Source organism: Haematobia irritans, chromosome 4 (assembly GCF_050003625.1).
Source record: "Haematobia irritans isolate KBUSLIRL chromosome 4, ASM5000362v1, whole genome shotgun sequence".
Classification (NCBI taxonomy): Eukaryota; Metazoa; Arthropoda; class Insecta; order Diptera; family Muscidae; genus Haematobia; species Haematobia irritans.
This window is the reverse complement of record NC_134400.1, coordinates 119,831,166-119,853,783: the sequence shown is the minus strand read 5'-3', so window position 1 is coordinate 119,853,783 and position 22,618 is coordinate 119,831,166. Positions and strand designations below refer to the sequence as shown.

The following is a 22,618-nucleotide window of genomic DNA, read 5'->3' as shown; positions in this document are numbered from 1 at the left end:
AAATCGCGGCAAAACGGCCCCATATGAAGAGAAAAAAGTGTTGTTCCACCAAGGCAACGCACTGTGCCACAAGTCATTGAGAACGATGGCAAAAAATCATGAATTGGGCTTCGAATTTCTTCCCCACCCACCGTATTCTCCAGATCTGGCACCCAGCGTCTTTTTTTTTGTTCTCAGACCTAAAAAGGATGCTCGCAGGGAAAAAATTTGGCTGCAATGAAGAGGTGATCGCCGAAACTGAAGCCTATTTTGAGGCAAAACCGAAGGAGTACTACCAAAATGGTATCAAAAAATTGGAAGGTCGTTATAATCGTTGTTTCGCTCTTGAAGGGAACTATGTTGAATAATAAAAACGAATTTTGACAAAAAAATGTGTTTTTCTTTGTTAGACCGGGGACTATAACCTGTTAATATGTTTGAACAATACAAATAATATTTTGTTTGGACCAATTCTGAAAGTATATATGCTTGAAGCAAAATGTGTTTGGGGTATATGTTACAGAAGCGATTTTTTTTGAGGGTGTATATTTGTATATTTATACCCACCACCATAGAATTGTGATGGGGGTATAATAAGTTTGTCATTCCGTTTGTAACACATCGAAATATCGATTTCCGACTATATAAAGTATATATGTATTCTTGATCAGGGAGAAATTGTAAGACGATATAAGCATGTCCGTCTGTCTGTCTGTTGTAATCACGCTACAGTCTTCAATAATGGCGCTATCATCCTGAAATTTGGCACAGAATCGTCTTTCATCTGCACGCAGGCCAAGTTCGAAGATGGGCTAAATCAGGTCCTGGTTTTGATATAGTTCCCATATAAACCGATCCCCCGATTTGGGGTCTTGGGCTTCTAGAAGCCGTATTTTTTTCGATTTGCATGAAATTGGAAATCTAGAGGTACTTTAGGACCACAAATAGGTGTGCCGAAAATGGTGTGGAGCGGTTCATGTTTTGGTACAGCCCCCATATAGACAGATCTTCCGATTTTACTTCTTGGGTTTCTACAATGCGCAGTTTTTATCCAATTTGCCTGAAATTGGAAATCTAGAGGTATTTTAGGCACTCTGATTAGGGTTCTAGATTCTAGAACTACAATTAGATGTGTTAAATCTCCCGATTTAATTCCTAGAGTTTCTAGAAATTGTGGTTTTAATATAGTTCCCATATAAACCGATCCCCCGATTTGGGATCTTGGGCTTCTAGAAGCCGTATTTTTTTCGATTTGCATGAAATTGGAAATCTAGAGGTATTTTAGGCACTCCGATTAGGGTTCTAGATTCTAGAACTACAATTAGATGTGTTAAATCTCCCGATTTAATTCCTAGAGTTTCTAGAAATTGTAGCTTTTTTCCGATTTGCCACAAATTGAAAATATACTGGCATTTTAGACCAACAAAAACATGTATAGGATTTAGTTGTTATCGGTCCATTTGGTAAGGCCTCCATATAGACCGATTTCAGTTCTTGAGGTACAGAAGGTGCACTGATCATGAAAATTGCTTGAAACTGAATGTAAAATTTCGAGATTTTACTTCTCGTAATAATTTAAATAATTGATGTAAAAATCTACAGATTTTAGATTTCAAATCAAGGCGTTATTTCATCATTTTCTTGCACACTTACAAAGGATGTTTATCATTCCTCTAAAACTCAAACAAAAAATGGTTCATATAAATCCAGAATCTGATCTAGTCTTCATAGCAAAATCTTTACATTTATCTTCGGGAAGCGTACTGGTTGAATTGATCTGCTTTTGGAGAATATCTGTCATCAAATTCCCCCTTAAATTTTCAATGGAAACTATTATATTTGATTCATATTTAAGATTCGGCCCGGCCGAACTTACTTCTGTATATACTTGTTTTTTACTAACATAGTGTTTCTCCCCAGTGCGTTAGCCGACTTAAATTTGATGTTTATAGATTTGGTAGAAGTCTAATAAATTTTGTTCAGATCGAGTATGTATTTACATATAGCTCCCAACACATTTGGCGGATTTGATATGGTATCGAAAATGTGGATCTACAAAGTGGTGTAGGGTATAATATAGTCGGCTCCGCCCGACTTTAGACTTTCCTTACTTGTTTTAATCTAAGACACGAATCTTCGTTAAAGTCGTATGTATTTGAATTAAGACAAAATTTTCTTAAAACAAAGTAAAATATTATTGATTTAATGGTAAAATCATTAGATTAACTGCACTCAAAAAAAAAGTGAACCCCATATTTCACTAAAGCCGATTTAACTGTCTTTTAGTTCATGGAATTATTACTTTTTAAGAAAGATTCCATGACTTTAATATTTTTTGCGTACAATAGTTAAATTAACTAAAACAGAGGAAAAATTACACACAAATAAATCATAAAGATTAACTAAATTCGTGTCTCCCACAAAATAGTTCAGAATTTCTTGAAATTTGTAAATTTTACCAATAATGCGCCTATCTTGAACTTCGTATGTCACTAAAGACATTCTTGCAATTTCCATCAATCAACAAAATTTTCTTTAACAAGTGAAAAAAATTAGTTACGTCTAATACATTTTCTTGGATTTGTCGAAAAATATTTACTTAGTTTTGTGATGTCGGCGTGATGTCAACGTTTGTAATACTGTTTAGTTAAAAGTTTCTAAAAATAATCGAAATTTTCTAAAATTAACCAAAATTTTTCTTCCTGGTGGGTTCACTGTTTTTTCAGTGTAAGTTTCTAAAAATAATCGAAATTTTCTAAAATTAACCAAAATTTTTCTTCCTGGTGGGTTCACTGTTTTTTCAGTGTAAGATATTGAATCTTTGGATAAAACATAAAAATGTTTAAAATATAGGAGGATTAAAATTTTTTTTATGTAAAGCCTTTTTAATAATAAAAATAAATAATAATAAAAATAAAAATAAATTTTGGTAAGAAAGATCGAACCCATCAATTAGGTAAAAGTTCCTGATAAAAATAATTTATTTTACTGAGAAGTTTTCAATTCGTAACCCGAACATAGCACTGGTCTTAAAACATACGAGATTTTTCGTATAATTCATAAGAATGAACTACAATGTGGTTAATATGACAATGATTTGGCGCCAATAATTGTTTCTTTACTTTCTGTTAATATTCGGTTTTGTGAGAAGGAAGAATGGAATACTATTTCGTTAAAATTTCGTATGAGATAGTTTAATTTCCCCTATTTTATTTTTTCCATGTACATACATTTGAAATTAAATTATAATACTTACTCATTGTCTTCTTCTTCTTTTTTCTTAGGCTGATAATTTTTCACTAAACGCCTGCAAAAGAAAGAGAAAATATAAACATTAATAACAGGCACATTTCACGAACGATTGATTAATTAATTAGGTCAAGCGGAGAATCTGCAACAACTATGTAATGAATTTCTTTTGAAAACGCAAAACAAAATCTAAATAAATGAAAGCACGCCATAAGTGAATTGTCTGTTTACTTATTTTTAAAGATTCCAAGTAATCTTTTCTCCCGTTCCACCCGAAAAATAAACATCGACAATGAGATCAGTGGAAATTTATGCTAATTGTTTTAACCACAACACGAATGTGATTTTCGTAAAATAGAGAAAATTGCAAAAAACAATATTGAAAAATCTCTCAATTAAATGGGCGCTACGAATATGGCCCTCATGAAAATTTGCTCCAAAATCTAAATGAAGAAAAAATTAGGTGGAAAACAACAACACTAAATTTTTATGTCTTTTTGCGAATAACTACACTGAAAAAAATATTGTCGTGAGGTCAAAGATTTCATGTCTTTAAAATACGAATGCAAATTTTGCTTAGCATTTCTCTAGTATAAAGTTTTTTTCCTTGACCAAAGATCGATAAACTTTTCAATGAAGTCGTATTGTCCTTATAATTAAGTGATTTGATTTAAAAATGGATATCATAACATGAAAGAAAAAATGTTTGGGCTAAGGTCAACTTGACTTTAATAATTTAGAAAAAATCTTTAAATTTAATGAAATTTTCTTTAAATTTGTTGTCTTTTTGCATCTTGACTACAAAGCAAAAAATCGTTCAAATATAGGACATGTTTTTCAACACTTTATTTTAAAGACGTTTTGTACTTGAAACACAGCATAATTTCTACTAGAAGTCGAGTCTTAATTGTGAAAATAAAGTCGTCGTTAACTTGTTTTTAAAGGACTTTGATAGCATATTAAAAAAAAAATCTGAAAAAGCGAAAAATTAAAATTTGCTTCCTAGAAGCAAGTACACAAAACCCGATTTTAAAAGAGAATCGTGTCTTAAAAGTATCCTTACTTGTATTCTCCGCTTCTTTGGCTCGGAATCAATACCAAATTTTTTAAAGTAAAGACAAAATCTTTGGAACCGGGTATGCTTTTTTTTTCAGTGTACATTTTATTTTTGGGGCCAGTGGCAACCGTGAAGCCACAGTTGGTAGAATTCTACCAAAAATTGTAGATTTGCTACTGATTGGTAGAATTCTTTATGTTTTGGTACATTTTGCAAAATATTCCTCTCCAACTAAGAGGTTCTTCATTAATTTTCTATAGAAATAAAATTTTGACAAAATTTTCTCTACACTAAAACAAATATTTACGTTATATTAAAGATTACGCAACCTAAATTTTAGGATGCGCAATTTACAAAATATTAAAGACAAATTTCATTAAAATAATGATTTTTTAATTAAAATAAAGTTTAGAATCTTTACTTCAATTTTTTTTCATTGAATTTAGGACACACATTTTCTAAATTTGCGTCCCTCCTCTATGGTCGCATGTCTTGGAACTAAGGCAAAATTTCCTTAAAGTAAAGGCACACATTTTTGATTTAAAGAAATTGTCCTTAAATTAGCTGAAACGTTGGATTTAAGATACAAACGCTTCAAATATAGGCTAAGACTTATTTTGAGAATTTAGCATCTTTGGTTTAAAGTTTTTTTTTTTGGAATCAAGAAAACATTTTTTACTTTGAGGTATCTATTATAATTTGGATATTGGAACAGATATTTGTTTGTACGTGAATAGCTTTATTCGATAAATCCCCGAAATTCGATAAATGAGATCTGTATACTAATTTTAAATCTATTGTTCGTAGATTTAAGGCCAGATAGGTCGCTAAGAAATGTCTTTTTATTAAAGAAGCCGTATCTTTGGCTCGGAATCAATACCAAAATCCTTATTGGAAGGCCAAAATCTTTGGATTCAAGTAAACTTTTTTTTATTTTAGAAATACAATTTTGACAATATTTTCTATAGAAATAAAATTTTGAAAAAATTTCCTATAGAAATAAAATTTTATTTGTTGTTTTGATTGTATTTGTTGTTTTGACAAAACTTTCTATAGAAATAAAATTTTGACAAAATTTTCTATCGAAATAAAATATTGACAAAATTTTCTATAGAAATAAAATTTTGACAAAATTTTCTATAGAAATAAAATTTTGACAAAATTTTCTATAGAAATAAAATTTTGACAAATTTTTCTATAGAAATAAAATTTTGCCAAAATTTTCTATAGAAATAAAATTTTGACAAAATTTTCTATAGAAATAAAATTTTGACAAAATTTTCTGTGGAAATAAAATTTTGACAAAATTTTCTGTGGAAATAAAATTTTGACAAAATTTTCTATAGAAATAAAATTTTGACAAAATTTTCTATCGAAATAAAATATTGACAAAATTTTCTATAGAAATAAAATTTTGACAAAATTTTCTATAGAAATAAAATTTTGACAAATTTTTCTATAGAAATAAAATTTTGACAAAATTTTCTATAGAAATAAAATTTTGACAAAACTTGCATTGATTAAACTACAAGTGTAGCTTAACCAACATAGGAAAAGTAAGTTTGTCAAACTTATTTGGGCAAAGCCCTATCATAGCATCAGCATCCTCTACTTGCAACTAAACTATCAACCAATTATCAGAATATATTCGGGTAAATCACTAAACCCAAAGTGAACTACACTTGAACCTCCCGAAAAAAAAGGTTTTTGTTAGTCGGCTTTGCCTAACAAATTTTCAAGCAGAACTCTTTTACTTTGATGAGGAATGTGGTAATTCCGAAACAGCTGTCCATTCAACCGTCTTGCAGTCTATAGGGCTTTGCCCAAATAAATTTGACAAGCATACGTTTCCTCTGTTGGTTAAGCTACACTAATAGTTTAGTCAATGCATGGTTTTAAGCTGAAATCAAAACAACAATAATGATTGAAGAATAACAAACAAAACGAATGAAATAAAATTTTGACAAAATTTTCTATAGGAATAAAGTTTTTTATACAAAATGTTCGTATAGAAATAGAATTTATTTACAAAATTTTCTATAGAAATAAATTTTTTTACAAAAATTTCTATAGAAATAAAATGTTGACAACGCCTGGTGTTATTTAACCGTTGTCAGATTGACACCGCCTGTTTTCCGTTTGGCACCACATGTGTGTTATTGTTTCTATGAGTGTTAACATTTAACATTTTTATATTTAAATTTTTTAAATATATATTTAAACAACCCAGCAAAAAAATTTGGAAGTTCTTCCAAAGGCACTTCCAGAAGATGTACTCTCAATGATGTTCTTTATTTTATCTACACTGGAAGTTCTTTTCATTCAGGTTTTTATAACATGTGTTGTCATGGGTAATTTTAACTTTTTTTATTTCAAATTAGTTAAAACATTTTAAGAATTCATAAAATGGTACAAATTATATAAATTTTGTCGAAAAAAATGTTAAATCCAATCTGAAAAAATTGTGCATTTTTGAAAATATTTGAGGTCAAACGTTTCAGACAAGCGTTAGAATCCATTAAAAATTATAAAAAATACAAAAACTATTTATTTGACACAATATCACAGAATTGTTTTAATTTACATCCAAAACATTGAATCCTGATCACACCTAAAGAAGTGATGCAAATTCAGTGCACCGGCTGTTGAAATGGAGGACTTCCGTCCTATGACAAGCCCATGTTAAATTCATCGCTTCTGCGTCAATTTTGCACCACTTCCGGATCCAAAAAGAACATTTTCATTACATTTTTGGCGACGCTTTTTTACTGGGAAATTAAAACAAAACTTAAAATGTTTTACTACAACACTATTTGTGGTGTTTCTTACCAACTGTTGCTTATAATATTCGCAAAAAGACAAATAGATTTCATAAAATCCAATATTTTGTATAATCATCATTGCTATTAAATTCGAAATCCAATATTAGAATTTTGATTGGTAAAAATAGTCGAAAACCGATATTTGATTAAAAGTCAATAATTGAAAACAGATGGTGTCAATCTGACAACGGTAAATTTATATCATGCGTTGTCAAAACAATCAGCGTTTATGTTCTGAAGACTTAATTATTACGAATTTATGATCAGGTATGCACGAACTATGAGGACCCAGGTTCGAGTCCGTGACGAACCTGGATTGACAGTCGCCATAGCACATTGCACCACCGACGGAGTTACCATAACAATGTCTAACGATTATTGCAAGACTTCATGGCAAAACGAACGCCGCTCATCGTGAACATCCATGAATGAAACCGTGAACATTCCGTTTTGATTTTTCGTGAACGTGCATGTTTCAATTTGTTACCTTCCTTCCACGATTTGGAACGTAAGTTTTTCTATTAGTGTAAGAAACTTTAACAAAATTTGAGGAAAATTGGTTTTAGTTAGGCTTTTGTTTATTTTTATGAATACTTCTTTGTCAGCGAATGATAACTTATTTATTAGTTGTAAATTCTTGCTACCCGAGAAAAAGAAATCAATGTTATTAAAATTTCATACATTTCTCTGTTTCTAACTACTTTGAGTTTAGTAAATTTGATTATTTGCAAGCAAAAACTCCTATTACCAGGTATGAGTACAAGTATGCCTGCGCCAAATTGGGTAGCAACTTCTTTGTACATATATTAACAGTAATATTTTTACACGGGCATGCCATTGGAGGAAAGTACTTCGGTGCAAGCATACCAGCAGTCGAAAAATAAGTACTTCGTCGCAAGCATACCAGCTCTTCAAAAATAATAACTTTCACATAAATATACTCAAAAAGAGCGATCGTGTTGCTGCTCTCATATCTATTTATAGATTTTTTTCTCTCTTATAAGTTAGATTCGTATTCTCGGTCTCTTTCTTCCTATTTCTCTCCGTCTGTTTATATTTATGGTACAAATTTATAATTTGAAAATCTCTATGACGCCAGGAGAAATCGAACTCAGACCTGTTAATATTTTATAAGAATCTCAGCAGGATTCGAAACCGGACCTCAAGATATGATTTTATATACTGGTATTAATAAAATGAACCACTTTTGGTCTATACAGGTAAGTTATTATTTTTAAATCCCAGGTAATATTGCAAGTAGTAAGTTTCTGATTACCGGTATTACTGGAAGAATCACTAGTGCTTACCCAGGTTTTTCTGGGATTTAAACAAAAACTTTAAATTCGAAACAAAATGTCTAAACTATAATGATACAATTTTTCCCTTATTTTCGAAGACACTTTTTCTGGGCGTATAGACAAAATCTTCGGGCAAGCGTTTTTCAGTGTGGAGGTGAGATAAAATTTGAGACCCAATCTCATTTGCCGTCAATAAATATAGAACAGATTTTTATTTGGCAATACGCCGCTAACCGTTGCGGTATTCTGTTGCGTACTTTGGGATTGACGTAAGAATTACATGTAATCAAGTATTCGGCTACCGGCTTTCGCTATGGTGGAAACAACATTTAAGTATCAGCGAGACATTTTGTGTTTCACAGTGTATTCTAGTTAATGAATAACTGATTTTTGATTGTTATGACAGCCTACACACAAAGAAAATTTCATTAAAAGTCAGCCAACGAAAAATTTTCATTGATATAATGAAACGTTTTCATTAATATAATGAAAATATTCGTTAATAGTACGAAACGTTGCGTTGATTTGCAGAAAATTCGTTATATTAAAAAAAAAAATTCGTTGTATTAACGAATTTGGTTCATTGGCTGACTTTTAACGACATATTTCGTTAATATAACGAAACTTTTTCTATTAGTGTAGATGGCACACTTATGTGTCACATAACATAGATTGACTAGAGTAGTACTCCATTTCTAAAGAGTAGATAAGTGTATTGTATTAGAAGTTAGAGATTGTCCCCAGATACGAGTATTCTTATTTTTAAAATAATTGCCAAAATAAACGAAATTTTGGCAATTTGAGAAATGTCATGAAGTGTTCACAATTGATTAGATATAGTTTTGCCATTAATCCTGATTAGAAAGAGAACAGTGTATTCACTGTTTGAGATTTGAAAATATTACTCGAGTATAAAAACCTGGACTCCAGTGGAATCTAGTATCAGTTGTATTCTGACAGTAACACAACATGAAGTTTTTGATAGTTTTTGCATTGGCTTTGGCCACCGCTTCAGCCTTCGACTTGAGGGCCAACAACCTCGAATCCCGAAGCGTTGTTATGCCCGTCGTTGAAGGCGAAGGTCGTATCACCAATGGCCAAACTGCCACCACTGGTCAATTTCCCTACCAAGTTGGTCTTTCCTTGCAAGTTAGCTCCACCTCATCCGCTTGGTGTGGTGGTTCTTTGATTGGTAACCAATGGGTTTTGACTGCTGCTCACTGTACCGATGGGTAAGTCATAATACCTTCTCTAGGATTCTATATGAATTGAATGTTAATTTAAACAAAAATTGCAGTATCTCTTCCGTTACCGTTTACTTGGGTGCTACCGTCCGTACCTCCGCTGAAGTCACCCACACTGTCTCCAAGAGCAACATCATCATCCACAGTGGCTGGAACGCAAACACTTTGAAAAACGACATCTCTTTGATCAAGATCCCCTCTGTCACCTACACCACCAAAATTAAGGCCGTCAAATTGCCCGCCATTGCCAGCTCTTATTCCACCTATGCCGGTGAAACTGGTATTGCCTCCGGTTGGGGCCGTATTTCCGACTCTGCCTCTGGTGTAACCAATAACTTGCAATATGCCCGTATGCCCATCATCACCAACTCCGTTTGCGCTAACACCTATGGTTCATCTATTGTTACTTCCTCCAACATTTGCGTTTCCACTAGCGGTGGTATCTCAACATGCAACGGTGACTCCGGCGGCCCATTGGTTTTGGCTTCCAACAGCGTCCAAGTTGGTTTGACTTCCTTCGGTTCTTCTGCCGGTTGCGCTAAGGGTTACCCCGCTGCCTTCACTCGTGTGACCAGCTACTTGGACTGGATCAAGAGCAACACTGGCATCTCCTACTAAACAATGGCTTGCAATAAAATATAAATACATACCAAAAATAAAAAATGAGTTTTCTTTTTTTGTGTGCCTTCATCAAAGTTATTTTGTTGAATTAATACGACAAGAAGAGTAACACCCATTGATCGGAAAGCTCTAATGTTACGGCGATATTTTTTTCATGACCGCCTTTCTCCTGGGTTTTCACGACTTTTCTTGAAGTGTTTTCAATTTGTTACCTTCCTTTCACGATTTTGGAACGTATTTTTTTCTATTAGTGTAATAAACTTTGACAAAATTTGAGGAAAATTGGTTTTAGTTAGGCTTTTGTTTATTTTTATGAATACTTCTTTGTCAGCGAATGATAACTTATTTATTAGTTGTAAATTCTTACTCCCCGAGAAAAAGAAATCAATGTTACTAAAGTTTCATACATTTCTCTGTTTCTAACTACTTTGAGTTTAGTAAATTCTAACTGAATTAAGTAAATTTTATTATTTCCTAGCAAAAACTCCTATTACCAGGTATGAGTACAAGTATGCCTGCGCCAAATTGGGTAGCAACTTCTTCGTACATATATTAACAGTAATACTTTTACACGGGCATGATATTGGAGAAAAGTACTTCGGTGCAAGCATACCAGCAGTCGAAAAATAAGTACCTCGTCGCAAGCATACCAGCTCTTCAAAAATAATAACTTTACCATAAATATACTCAAAAAGAGCGATCGTGTTGCTGCTCTCATATCTATTTAGTTAGTTTCGTATTCTCGGTCTTTTTCTTCCTCTTTCTCTCCCTCTGTTTATATTTATGATACAAATTTGTACTTTGAAAATCTCGATGATGCCAGGAGGAATCAAACTCAGGGCAGTTATTTAATATTTTATACGAATCTCAGCAGGATTCGAACCCGGACCTCAATATGATGTTAATTACTGGTATTAATAAAATGAATCACTTTTGGTCTACACAGGTAAGTTATTATTTTTAAATCCTAGGTAATACTGCAAGTAATAAGTTTCTGATTACCGGTATTACTGGAAGAATCAGTAGTGCTTTAAACAAAAACTTTTTACTCGAAACAAAATGGCTGAACTAAAATGATAAAATTTTTCCTTTATTTTCGAAGACACTTTTTCTGGGCGTATAGACAAAATCTACGGGCAAACTTTTTTCAGGTGAGATAAAATTTGAGATCCAATCTCATTTGCCGTCAATAAATATAGAACAGATTTTTATTTGGCAATACGCCGCGAACTAGGGTGTCCAAAATCGACACAGGTTAACCGATTAACCGGATTCAGTTACACAAACCGAAACCGGATAATGAAAAAATTGTCATTTTCGGTTAAGCGGGAAAATCGGGTTTTCAACGAAATTTCTTTCTATTTTTCATATATATCTTGCATATATTTTTTGCAGAGATATACTGAACAAACAAATGACTACCGTTTTTGCAAATTGCAACTAATGGACCCATTACAGGACTGGTACTAGTGCTCCAGCTTATCAACATTTTTAATTGTCGTATAATTTATTGATTTTTATTATATTAAATCTTTTTGAATCCACACTTTTACTACAATACAACTATCAGAATTATTTACTGTTCAACATATTCCTTTGTGGTGCGATACGAAAGGAAACAGGGTCCTAAAAATTTGTCCCAGACTGTTTCAGTTGTCTATGGGGTAGTCCTACTAAGTTGTTCCCGGACGTGTCATTTGGTATGAGTCCATGTTGTGTCCTAAAGTGTAAATTTTCCCAGCCAATGCCAAACCCATGTAAAAGTGACCGGTCCATTCCATACTCTTAGACCAGAACTGTGACTGATCCATACACACCAGGGACTAACCCTGTACCGGTCCTGGGGTTGATCCATTTCCCGTAGGGTACTTACAACACAGTTTCACTAAGTAAATTAAGAGATTTTACTCAAACGATATTCGACTTAGTTGTAAAGTCCTTTCTTTGAGCGCAAATAAACCCGAATTTATTAGAAGCGTTGTGACATTATCTCAATTTTTTTATTTGCTTGTAAAGACAATGTTGTTTGTCTAAAATGTCGGTCCTCAGAAAATAACAAATATCTTTTAGAAAACTTATAGTCAGATGTCTACAATAAGTCAACGAGTACACGCACAGAAAAACCATGTTTGGACATGGTTGCCGCATCCATTTAATGGTTATCTAGAGCATGTAATTGCCGCGAAAACCATGTATTTTGTCTTTGTAAAAATAGTTTTCGAGCGAAGAAAAATGTATGGTGGCAATAAGCATTTGAATGGTTATCAAATACCGCAAACATGTTCTATCATTTAAATGATAAAATTTGAGACCATTAAATGGTCGGGAAAATCATGTACCTGACCATTCAATTTTTTTTACTTTTTTACAGGGAAAAAAGTATTTTTATAGGTTAAGTATAGATATGTCTAGAACCATTACATGGCCATAAAGACCATTTACATTTTTTTCGTGACCATTTAATTTTTTTAACTTTTTTGCAGCGAAAAGAATTTTATAAAAACATTGAGCAGGTACACACGATTTTCATTTTGCGCGTCAGTCGTGTGTTGATTGTTTCTTGGAATGGACGGAGAATACGGATTTACTGTGTTTTGTGTTAATTTATTTATTTATAAGTGGCACGTGGTTTTATGTGAACACAAAAAGGGAAAGAGTAATTGAAATGTAAATGTACCTGTTTTTTGTTATGCATTTTGCTATATGGATCATTTATTTTTATTTGCAGTTACATGATGTCTGCGTTTGTACATTTGATGTAAATATGAAATAATTACTTATTGTTGAAATTGAAATAAAATAGAGTGTGTAAAAATATATGATGTTTGCTTGAACGGCATAATAAATAAAGGGTGATTTGTTAAGAGCTTGATAACTTTTTAAAAAAAAAACGCATAAAATTTGCAAAATCTCATCGGTTCTTTATTTGAAACGTTAGATTGGTCCATGACATTTACTTTTTGAAGATAATTTCATTTAAATGTTGACCGCGGCTGCGTCTTAGGTGGTCCATTCGGAAAGTCCAATTTTGGGCAACTTTTTCGAGCATTTCGGCCGGAATAGCCCGAATTTCTTCGGAAATGTTGTCTTCCAAAGCTGGAATAGTTGCTGGCTTATTTCTGTAGACTTTAGACTTGACGTAGCCCCACAAAAAATAGTCTAAAGGCGTCAAATCGCATGATCTTGGTGGCCAACTTACCGGTCCATTTCTCGAGATGAATTGTTCTCCGAAGTTTTCCCTCAAAATGGCCATAGAATCGCGAGATGTGTGGCATGTAGCGCCATCTTGTTGAAACCACATGTCAACCAAGTTCAGTTCTTCCATTTTTGGCAACAAAAAGTTTGTTAGCATCGAACGATAGCGATCGCCATTCACCGTAACGTTGCGTCCAACAGCATCTTTGAAAAAATACGGTCCAATGATTCCACCAGCGTACAAACCACACCAAACAGTGCATTTTTCGGGATGCATGGGCAGTTCTTGAACGGCTTCTGGTTGCTCTTCACTCCAAATGCGGCAATTTTGCTTATTTACGTAGCCATTCAACCAGAAATGAGCCTCATCGCTGAACAAAATTTGTCGATAAAAAAACGGATTTTCTGCCAACTTTTCTAGGGCCCATTCACTGAAAATTCGACGTTGTGGCAGATCGTAAGTCTATTCATGATGAAATGTCAAAGCATACTGAGCATCTTTCTCTTTGACACCATGTCTGAAATCCCACGTGATCTGTCAAATACTAATGCATGAAAATCCTAACCTCAAAAGAATCACCCTTTACAAATAAACATTGAATTAGTTTATAAATAAATAAAAACAAACAAATAAAGTTAATTTTGTGTTTTCTTTTCTCAAGTGGCGTCCTTTTTTCGACGATGAAAAAAGTTTTTTCATAAAGATCAAAACATTTTAGGTTGTGACCATGTTCTTTTAACTAGGAAAAAAACATTTTTAATGAATACCATAACATTTTAAATAGTGACCATTGTCTTTTCATTCAAACAAAATTCTTTTTATCAATATAATAACATTTTAGATGAGGACAATTATATTTTTCTTAGAACCATGTTCACTGAGCCCACATGGTTGCAGTTTAAAATGTTACATGGTCTCCGCAAAAATAGCTCCTATCATATTATTTTGCTTTTCGAATATGATTGTGACAATCATGTTTCTTCTCTGCGTGCAAAAGAAGCACTAAATTTTCCTGTCAATGTTCTATAAATTGTTAATTTTATTACAATGAATTTTTATTTTTTTAAATTTCAGTTTTAACCGGTTAACCGGTTTTGAGAAAAATAAAAAAATCGCAAACCGGTTTTAAAAAAATTGGGATTTTCGAATAAACCGAAAACCGTCTTTTCAAAAAACCGGTTATTTGGACACCCTACCGCGAACCGTTGCGGTATTCTGTTGCGTAGTTGGGGATTGACGCAAGAATTACATGTAAGCAAGTATTCGGCTACCGGCTTTCGCTATGGTGGAAACAACATTTAAGTATCAGTGAGACATTTTGTGTTTCATAGTGTATTCTAGTTAATGAATAACTGATTTTTGATTGTTATGACAGCCTGATGGCACACTTATGTGTCACATAGCATAGATTGACTAGAGTAGTACTCCATTTCAAAACAGTAGATAAGTGTATTGTATTAGAAGTTTGATATTGTCTCCAGATACGAGTATTCTTATTTTTAAAATAATTGCCAAAATAAACGAAATTTTGGCAATTTGAGAAATGTCATGAAGTGTTCACAATTGATTAGATATAGTTTTGCCACTAATCCTGATTAGAAAGAGAACAGTGAAAACATTACTCGACTATAAAAACCTGGGTTCCATTTGAATCTAGTATCAGTTGTATTCTGACAGTAACACAACATGAAGTTTTTGATAGTTTTTGCCTTGGCTTTGGCCACCGCTTCAGCCTTCGACTTGAGGGCCAACAACCTCGAATCCCGTAGCGTTGTTATGCCCGTCGTTGAAGGCGAAGGTCGTATCACCAATGGCCAAACTGCCACCACTGGTCAATTTCCCTACCAAGTTGGTCTTTCCTTGCAAGTTAGCTCCACCTCATCCGCTTGGTGTGGTGGTTCTTTGATTGGTAACCAATGGGTTTTGACTGCTGCTCACTGTACCGATGGGTAAGTCATAATACCTTCTCTAGGATTCTATATGAATTGAATGTTAATTTAAACAAAAATTGCAGTATCTCTTCCGTTACCGTTTACTTGGGTGCTACCGTCCGTACCTCCGCTGAAGTCACCCACACTGTCTCCAAGAGCAACATCATCATCCACAGTGGCTGGAACGCAAACACTTTGAAAAACGACATCTCTTTGATCAAGATCCCCTCTGTCACCTACACCACCAAAATTAAGGCCGTCAAATTGCCCGCCATTGCCAGCTCTTATTCCACCTATGCCGGTGAAACTGGTATTGCCTCCGGTTGGGGCCGTATTTCCGACTCTGCCTCTGGTGTAACCAATAACTTGCAATATGCCCGTATGCCCATCATTACCAACTCCGTTTGCGCTAACACCTATGGTTCATCTATTGTTACTTCCTCCAACATTTGCGTTTCCACTAGCGGCGGTATCTCAACATGCAACGGTGACTCCGGCGGCCCATTGGTTTTGGCTTCGAACAGCGTCCAAGTTGGTTTGACTTCCTTCGGTTCTTCTGCCGGTTGCGCTAAGGGTTACCCCGCTGCCTTCACTCGTGTGACCAGCTACTTGGACTGGATCAAGAGCAACACTGGCATCTCCTACTAAACAATGGCTTGCAATAAAATATAAATACATACCAAAAATAAAAATTGAGTTTTCTTTTTTTGTGTGCCTTCATCAAGGTTATTTTGTTGAATTAATACGACAAAGAGAGAAACACCCATTGATCGGAAAGCTCTAATGTTACGGCGATATTTGTTTCATGACCGCCTTTCTCCTGGGTTTTCACGACTTTTCAAGTGTTTAGCTAATCTGTTTAATACATAATAAAATATTAACTCAGTCATTTAAATATATACAAATCTCAACATTTATAAAAAAATCTCCTCAGAGAAATTAAGTATTTTACATTACACTGGTAGAAAAAGTTTCGTTAATCCGATGAATTTCTACGTTGTATTAACGAAATTCTTCATTAAAAGTCAGCCAACGTAGCATTTCGTTATAACAACGTAATTTTACGTTATATTTACGAAACCCTTTATGGAATACATTTCGTAGTATTAACGAATAATTACGTTGCTATTACGTAGCCTTTTCGTTGTATTAACGAATATTATTCGTTGTATGAATGAAATTTATTCATTGTATCACTTTCGTTCTTATAACGAAAAATTTCGTAATATTAACGAAAAATAATCAACGAAGCCCGTTCGTTAATAGTACGAAACATTTTTCTACTAGTGATAGAGCTCGACAGAAGCGGGTTTTTTGACGAAGCCGATGTTTGGCAAAGAAACAATAATCAGCTGAAGCCGATTATTGTTTCTTTAATTAAGCGTAAAGTCTTCATCCAAGAAGAATACGAAAAGTTCTGGACAAGTTATTTATAGAGTCGAGGGTATTATGCTGTCGGAAGTCTACAAAAACATTTTGTCCCATGTGATATTGCCAGGAGCAACCCGGGAAATGCTGTCTGCATGTATTATACAGCGCGATTATAACCTCCAGCACATGTCTAAGGTCGTAAAACAATGGATTTTCGATGAAAATTTCGGGTGCTGGACTGGCATGCTCAGTCGCCTAATGTAAAAACTTTAATTATTTTTAAATATATGGGACACATAATATTAGTTGCAAATGTTTTGGACAAGTGAAAACTCTTATTTTTAAATAATTTTATAAACGATCAACGTCTTTGTCGTTAGTTCCTTTATTCCCTTCAACATTTAAAACCAGCCTTGCTAGAATTGTTTCACTAAAAACTATTTTTGAACGCTTTTTTGGTATGTGGTCAAGATAAAAAAACTCCACAAATTTAGACTTTTTCTTTAATTTTAAGATTTTTTTGAATTGACCCTAGCCTTCTTTCATGTAAAGATACTCATTTTTAAGTTGAATCACTTAACTATAAGGACAAAACTACTTTATCGGCTTTTGGACAAGGAAAAAAGTTTACGTGAAACATTGCACAGCTAAAACGGTAATGAAAAAGCCAGAAAAAAGCTAAAAGCTAAATTCATTTTTTCCTGCTAAAAAAGCCAAATCTAGCGGGAAAATAGCTAAATTGGCAACGCTGTTTAAAACTGACATAATAAGTAACAACATTGCATTAACGTCTTAGTTCTATTATTTTTATTTTAATTATAATTGCGATATATTTAAAGCTGACCTCTGCTAATGCCCGGGGGTGGAACACAATGTTAGTAAGAAGTATGGGAAATATTTAAATCTAAAGTTTAGGCAACTTTGCAAAAGTGCATTTGTGATTTTTTGGTCCATATTTGAGGCATAGGAAATTTGAGTCATTGTTAAAAGTTTTCAACTTAGCAGTGTCAATTTTACATGTAAAATGTGACCATTTTCGAAACATCATATGAGTGTAAATCGAACGAAAGATATAAAGGGTGATTTGTTAAGAGCTTGATAACTTTTTTTTTTTTAAAAAAAAGCATAAAATTTGCAAAATCTCATCGGTTCTTTATTTGAAACGTTAGATTGGTCCATGACATTTACTTTTTGAAGATAATTTCATTTAAATGTTGACCGCGGCTGCGTCTTAGGTGGTCCATTCGGAAAGTCCAATTTTGGGCAACTTTTTCGAGCATTTCGGCCGGAATAGCCCGAATTTCTTCGGAAATGTTGTCTTCCAAAGCTGGAATAGTTGCTGGCTTATTTCTGTAGACTTTAGACTTGACGTAGCCCCACAAAAAATAGTCTAAAGGCGTCAAATCGCATGATCTTGGTGGCCAACTTACCGGTCCATTTCTTGAGATGAATTGTTCTCCGAAGTTTTCCCTCAAAATGGCCATAGAATCGCGAGCTGTGTGGCATGTAGCGCCATCTTGTTGAAACCACATGTCAACCAAGTTCAGTTCTTCCATTTTTGGCAACAAAAAGTTTGTTAGCATCGAACGATAGCGATCGCCATTCACCGTAACGTTGCGTCCAACAGCATCTTTGAAAAAATACGGTCCAATGATTCCACCAGCGTACAAACCACACCAAACAGTGCATTTTTCGGGATGCATGGGCAGTTCTTGAACGGCTTCTGGTTGCTCTTCACTCCAAATGCGGCAATTTTGCTTATTTACGTAGCCATTCAACCAGAAATGAGCCTCATCGCTGAACAAAATTTGTCGATAAAAAAGCGGATTTTCTGCCAACTTTTCTAGGGCCCATTCACTGAAAATTCGACGTTGTGGCAGATCGTAAGTCTATTCATGATGAAATGTCAAAGCATACTGAGCATCTTTCTCTTTGACACCATGTCTGAAATCCCACGTGATCTGTCAAATACTAATGCATGAAAATCCTAACCTCAAAAGAATCACCCTTTATATGGGGACTATATCTAAATGCGAAGCGATTTCTTCCAAAATCAATAGGGTTATATTCTGACCCAAAATAGATACGTGTGCTACATTTGAAGTCGATTGGACCAAAACTGCGACCTAGACTTTGATTACAAAAAATGTGCTTACAGACAGACTAGATCGACTCAGGAACCGACCCTGAGCATTTTTGCCAAAAACCATGTGTCTATCTCGTCTCCTTCTGGGTGTTGCAAACATTATGGATTAAGTAGGTGTATACATTAGGTATGTTAGGTGTACACTTTTATTCTACAACTTTTGCCATGATTTGGATATTGCTACTAATAGGTTTATATCTAAGAAAAATTGTTCACAATTTTGCATGATAATGTATGTATAGATTATTATTAGCATTTATTATACATATATGTATGAAATCTGTTGGGGCTAAGAGAGCGGTAGATACAATTTTTGAATTTAATGAATTTTTGATACATTATCGTGGTGCAAACACCAAGAGTTTTCGGCCCAAATGTAGGTAGTATATTTTTCCTGATCACATCTTTCAAGAAAATATAATACAATTTTTGGTGCTATACGAATTTAAACTTTATTATAGGATTGAGGGACGAATTCAAATTCTGGGTCTGAGTTGTAATGAATCATGGGCACACATGTTAGCGGTGCCTAATGTAAATGAAGTATGCTGCTACACCCAGAGAAGGAATATGATCACCTCAAACATGTTTCAAGAGCAAAATGTTATTTTTGGATGATGATCATGTAACATGTTTGTCGCAAAAATGTTGTTTTCTTCCCAATCATAACATGCTTCCCGAAAACAGATACATAATTTCCGATGAAACAACATGGTTGCAGCGAACATGTTACATGGTCACCATCCAAAAATAACATTTTGCTCTTGAAACATGTTTGAGGTGATCATATTCCTTCTCTGGGTGTACAATTCTACTCTAGGGTTATTCTTACACTACTTTATTAGGTATCGCATTCCCATTCACAACCCCAGAAGTTTTACATAGTGAAATTATTCACAATTCATTTAACTTTTTGTGTTAAGGTTAAAAGGACTGAGTTGTCCCTGTGAAGGATGATTGCAGAAAGGGGTTTGTGGCAAGTAGTTTGAGGCATACTAGGAGTGTTAGTTGTCTTCATTATTAACGGTGGTGGCATTGGTCAACGTATATTTTGTTAAATCAAGGAGTGGTTGAATGCAATATGTTAGTTTGGTAAGTAATTAGAATTTATTATTGTCTACATCGGTTTATTATACAAAGACACTACATGCTATGGTGTGATAGACCTTTTTGTTAATTTTGATACTTATTATTTATTTAAAAAAAAAAAACATTTATTAACTGAAATGTACGTTAAATCAAAACAAGTAAGTAAAGTAGAAAGTCGGTCGGGGCCGACTATATCATACCCTAAACCACTTCTACTGAATTAGTAACTATAAACATTTGTGGAGTATCATCGAAATAGGTTGGGGTAAAAACCGTAATTCCCTATTTAAGAAAATTATGAGGTGTATGGGAGCTACATCTAAATCTGAGCCGATTACCATGATTTTTTGCACATATAGTTAGCACTGTAGAAGATTAGATTTGGCCAACTTTTACTAAGATTGGTTGATATATAAGGGGTTTATAACCAAATTTGGGAAAATCGGGCGATACCGATGAACCGATTTGGATGATTTTTTCCACATAGAGTTAGTCTTATAGAAGAATAGATTTGGCCGATGATATATGCCCGATTTCGATGATATTTTGCAGATTTGTTTGATACCACAGAAGGTTACTTTGTGCAAAATTTGAGTAAGATCGGATAAGAAATATGGGCAAATTTTGGAAAATCGGGCGATGCATATACATTGGGGTGGTAACGACCTCCGAATATTACTGGTAATGAACTAGTAAGAACAAAGTCTCCAAAAACACCACATCACACCAGCCGTTGAACATATTGTGGGAAGGCTCATGGTATGAGGATGGTGACACACTTGGTCGTTGGCTAATAATAAGGAATCATGAAAAAGGAGTCTACCTTGAAATTGTTAATGAAATTTGCCTGAGTTTGTGGAGGTTTGCGCCTACCTTGAGAATCAAGTTGTTTTTCAACAAACCCAAGCATACTTAGAAAATAGTAAGAAAATGGTTGTCGGAGTACACACCGAAAAAAGTGAACTGTTTTATAGGAAGAATGAACTACCTCGCACGAAAATTGAACTAAATTTTGCTCCACATTTTGAGATTTCCACAAAGCGTTGTTAAAACCAGGAAATTTTAATGCCCTGTTGTACTTTTTAACTGCAGTTCACGAAATTACATCCTCTCATAGAAGAAAAAATTAACTAAAAGTAAAGAAGAAAATCGTTGGCGCCAAATCATGACCATTTTAACCATACAGTAGTTCATTCTTACTATTTTTGGGAATCGTACGAAAATCTTCTTTTGCTTTAGTTCATATTTAACTTATGTGTACGGTCATTGAACTTTATACTCACGTTTAGTTCATAAAATTTTTGAGACATACATACTTAAAAAAGTAAGATTTCATTAAGCTGTGGCAAATTTCGATAAAAATAATAAAATTTAACTACTAGCAAATAATTTTTTTCCAATAAAAATAAGTTAAATTTAGAGATTTCAATCCCATTGTGAATTTATGGTCTCCGGTTAGAAGGCGCTTGAGAATACACCAAAGAGCACCAAAAATAGCGACGAGATCTAGAGCCAAGTTCAGCACAATTAGTCGGATATTCCAAAAAAATAATAAAAAACTTAGAAGAAAGTATGTCAAGACCAACTAAAACCGTAATTAGAAACAAAGAACTATGGGCTAAATACTAAAATATTTGATTATAATGTATTATGTAGAAAGAGCAAAACTAGATTCAAGCTTACTTTTATTTTATTTTAATAAATGCATTTATATATAGGTATGAAATTTATCCGAATGTGCAGTTTTGTTTAGCAGGAAATAAATTTTGTAGCAATTGGACTCAATAGTCGGTTTTTATTATCCTAAGTGGTCAACATGCACTCACTGTATATGAGAGCTATATCTAAATCTGAACCGATTTCCATGAGTTTTTGCGCATATAGTTAGGATTATAGATTAGATTTAGGATTAGATTTAGCCCATTTTGAGTACGATCGGTTGAAAAATAAGGGGTTTATGGCCAAATTTGGAAAAATATGTTGGAGCTATATCTTAATCAGAACCGATTTCGATGATATTTTGCAGGTTTGTTTGATACCACAGAAAGTTACTTTGTGCTAAATTTGAGTAAGATCGCTTAATAAATAAAGCTATTATGACCATATTTTGAAAAAAAAATCGGGCGGTACATATATATGGGAGCTACAGCAAAATCTGAACCGATTTCGATGATTTTTTGCAAATATAATTAGGACTATATACGATTAGATTTGACTAATTTTGAGTAAGATCGGTTGATAAATAAAGAGGTTTATGGCCAAATTTGGGAAAATCGGTCGACACATATATATGGGGCTATATTTAAATTTGATCCGTTTTTTAATAAGGAAAGTTTATACAGAAAGCTTGCCGGTTTCAAAGATTTTGCCTTTCCATTAATGATTTTGACATTGATTGCGAGCCAAAGAATGAAAGAATTGCACCAAGGCTACATATAAAACATAATTCGCTTTAAAACTTAAGTTTAGCCTCATGTAATATATAAGTCCTCCATAGACGTGTTATAAGATATAGCACACCTCCGTGTATATCCCTTTAATCAATATTTAATACCCAGATAAACGTCAAACTATATTAGACCGTTTTATATAAATAAATAATTGCATTGAGAGAA

At 33.7% G+C, this 22,618-nt stretch overlaps 3 protein-coding genes across 8 annotated transcripts in view; 2 read left to right on the top strand and 1 right to left on the bottom strand.

Moving 5' to 3' along the window:
* Cip4 (formin-binding protein 1-like Cip4) overlaps positions 1-22,618 on the bottom strand; it is a 292,493-nt gene that overhangs the window by 29,914 nt on the left and 239,961 nt on the right. For all 6 annotated transcript variants that reach the window (XM_075303629.1, XM_075303625.1, XM_075303627.1 and 3 more), the window contains exon 4: positions 3,236-3,286. In XM_075303629.1, coding sequence (XP_075159744.1) covers positions 3,236-3,286 — 51 coding nt within the window. The remainder of the gene's footprint in view (positions 1-3,235; positions 3,287-22,618) is intronic.
* Positions 9,366-10,312, top strand: LOC142234015 (collagenase-like). The gene is made up of 2 exons (XM_075305073.1): positions 9,366-9,637; positions 9,703-10,312. The coding sequence occupies exons 1-2, from the start codon at positions 9,375-9,377 to the stop codon at positions 10,265-10,267; spliced, it is 828 nt and encodes a 275-aa protein (XP_075161188.1). The 5' UTR covers positions 9,366-9,374; the 3' UTR covers positions 10,268-10,312.
* LOC142232913 (collagenase-like) lies at positions 15,149-16,089 on the top strand. The gene is made up of 2 exons (XM_075303630.1): positions 15,149-15,415; positions 15,481-16,089. Exons 1-2 carry the CDS (start codon positions 15,153-15,155, stop codon positions 16,043-16,045), a joined length of 828 nt encoding a protein of 275 aa, XP_075159745.1. The 5' UTR covers positions 15,149-15,152; the 3' UTR covers positions 16,046-16,089.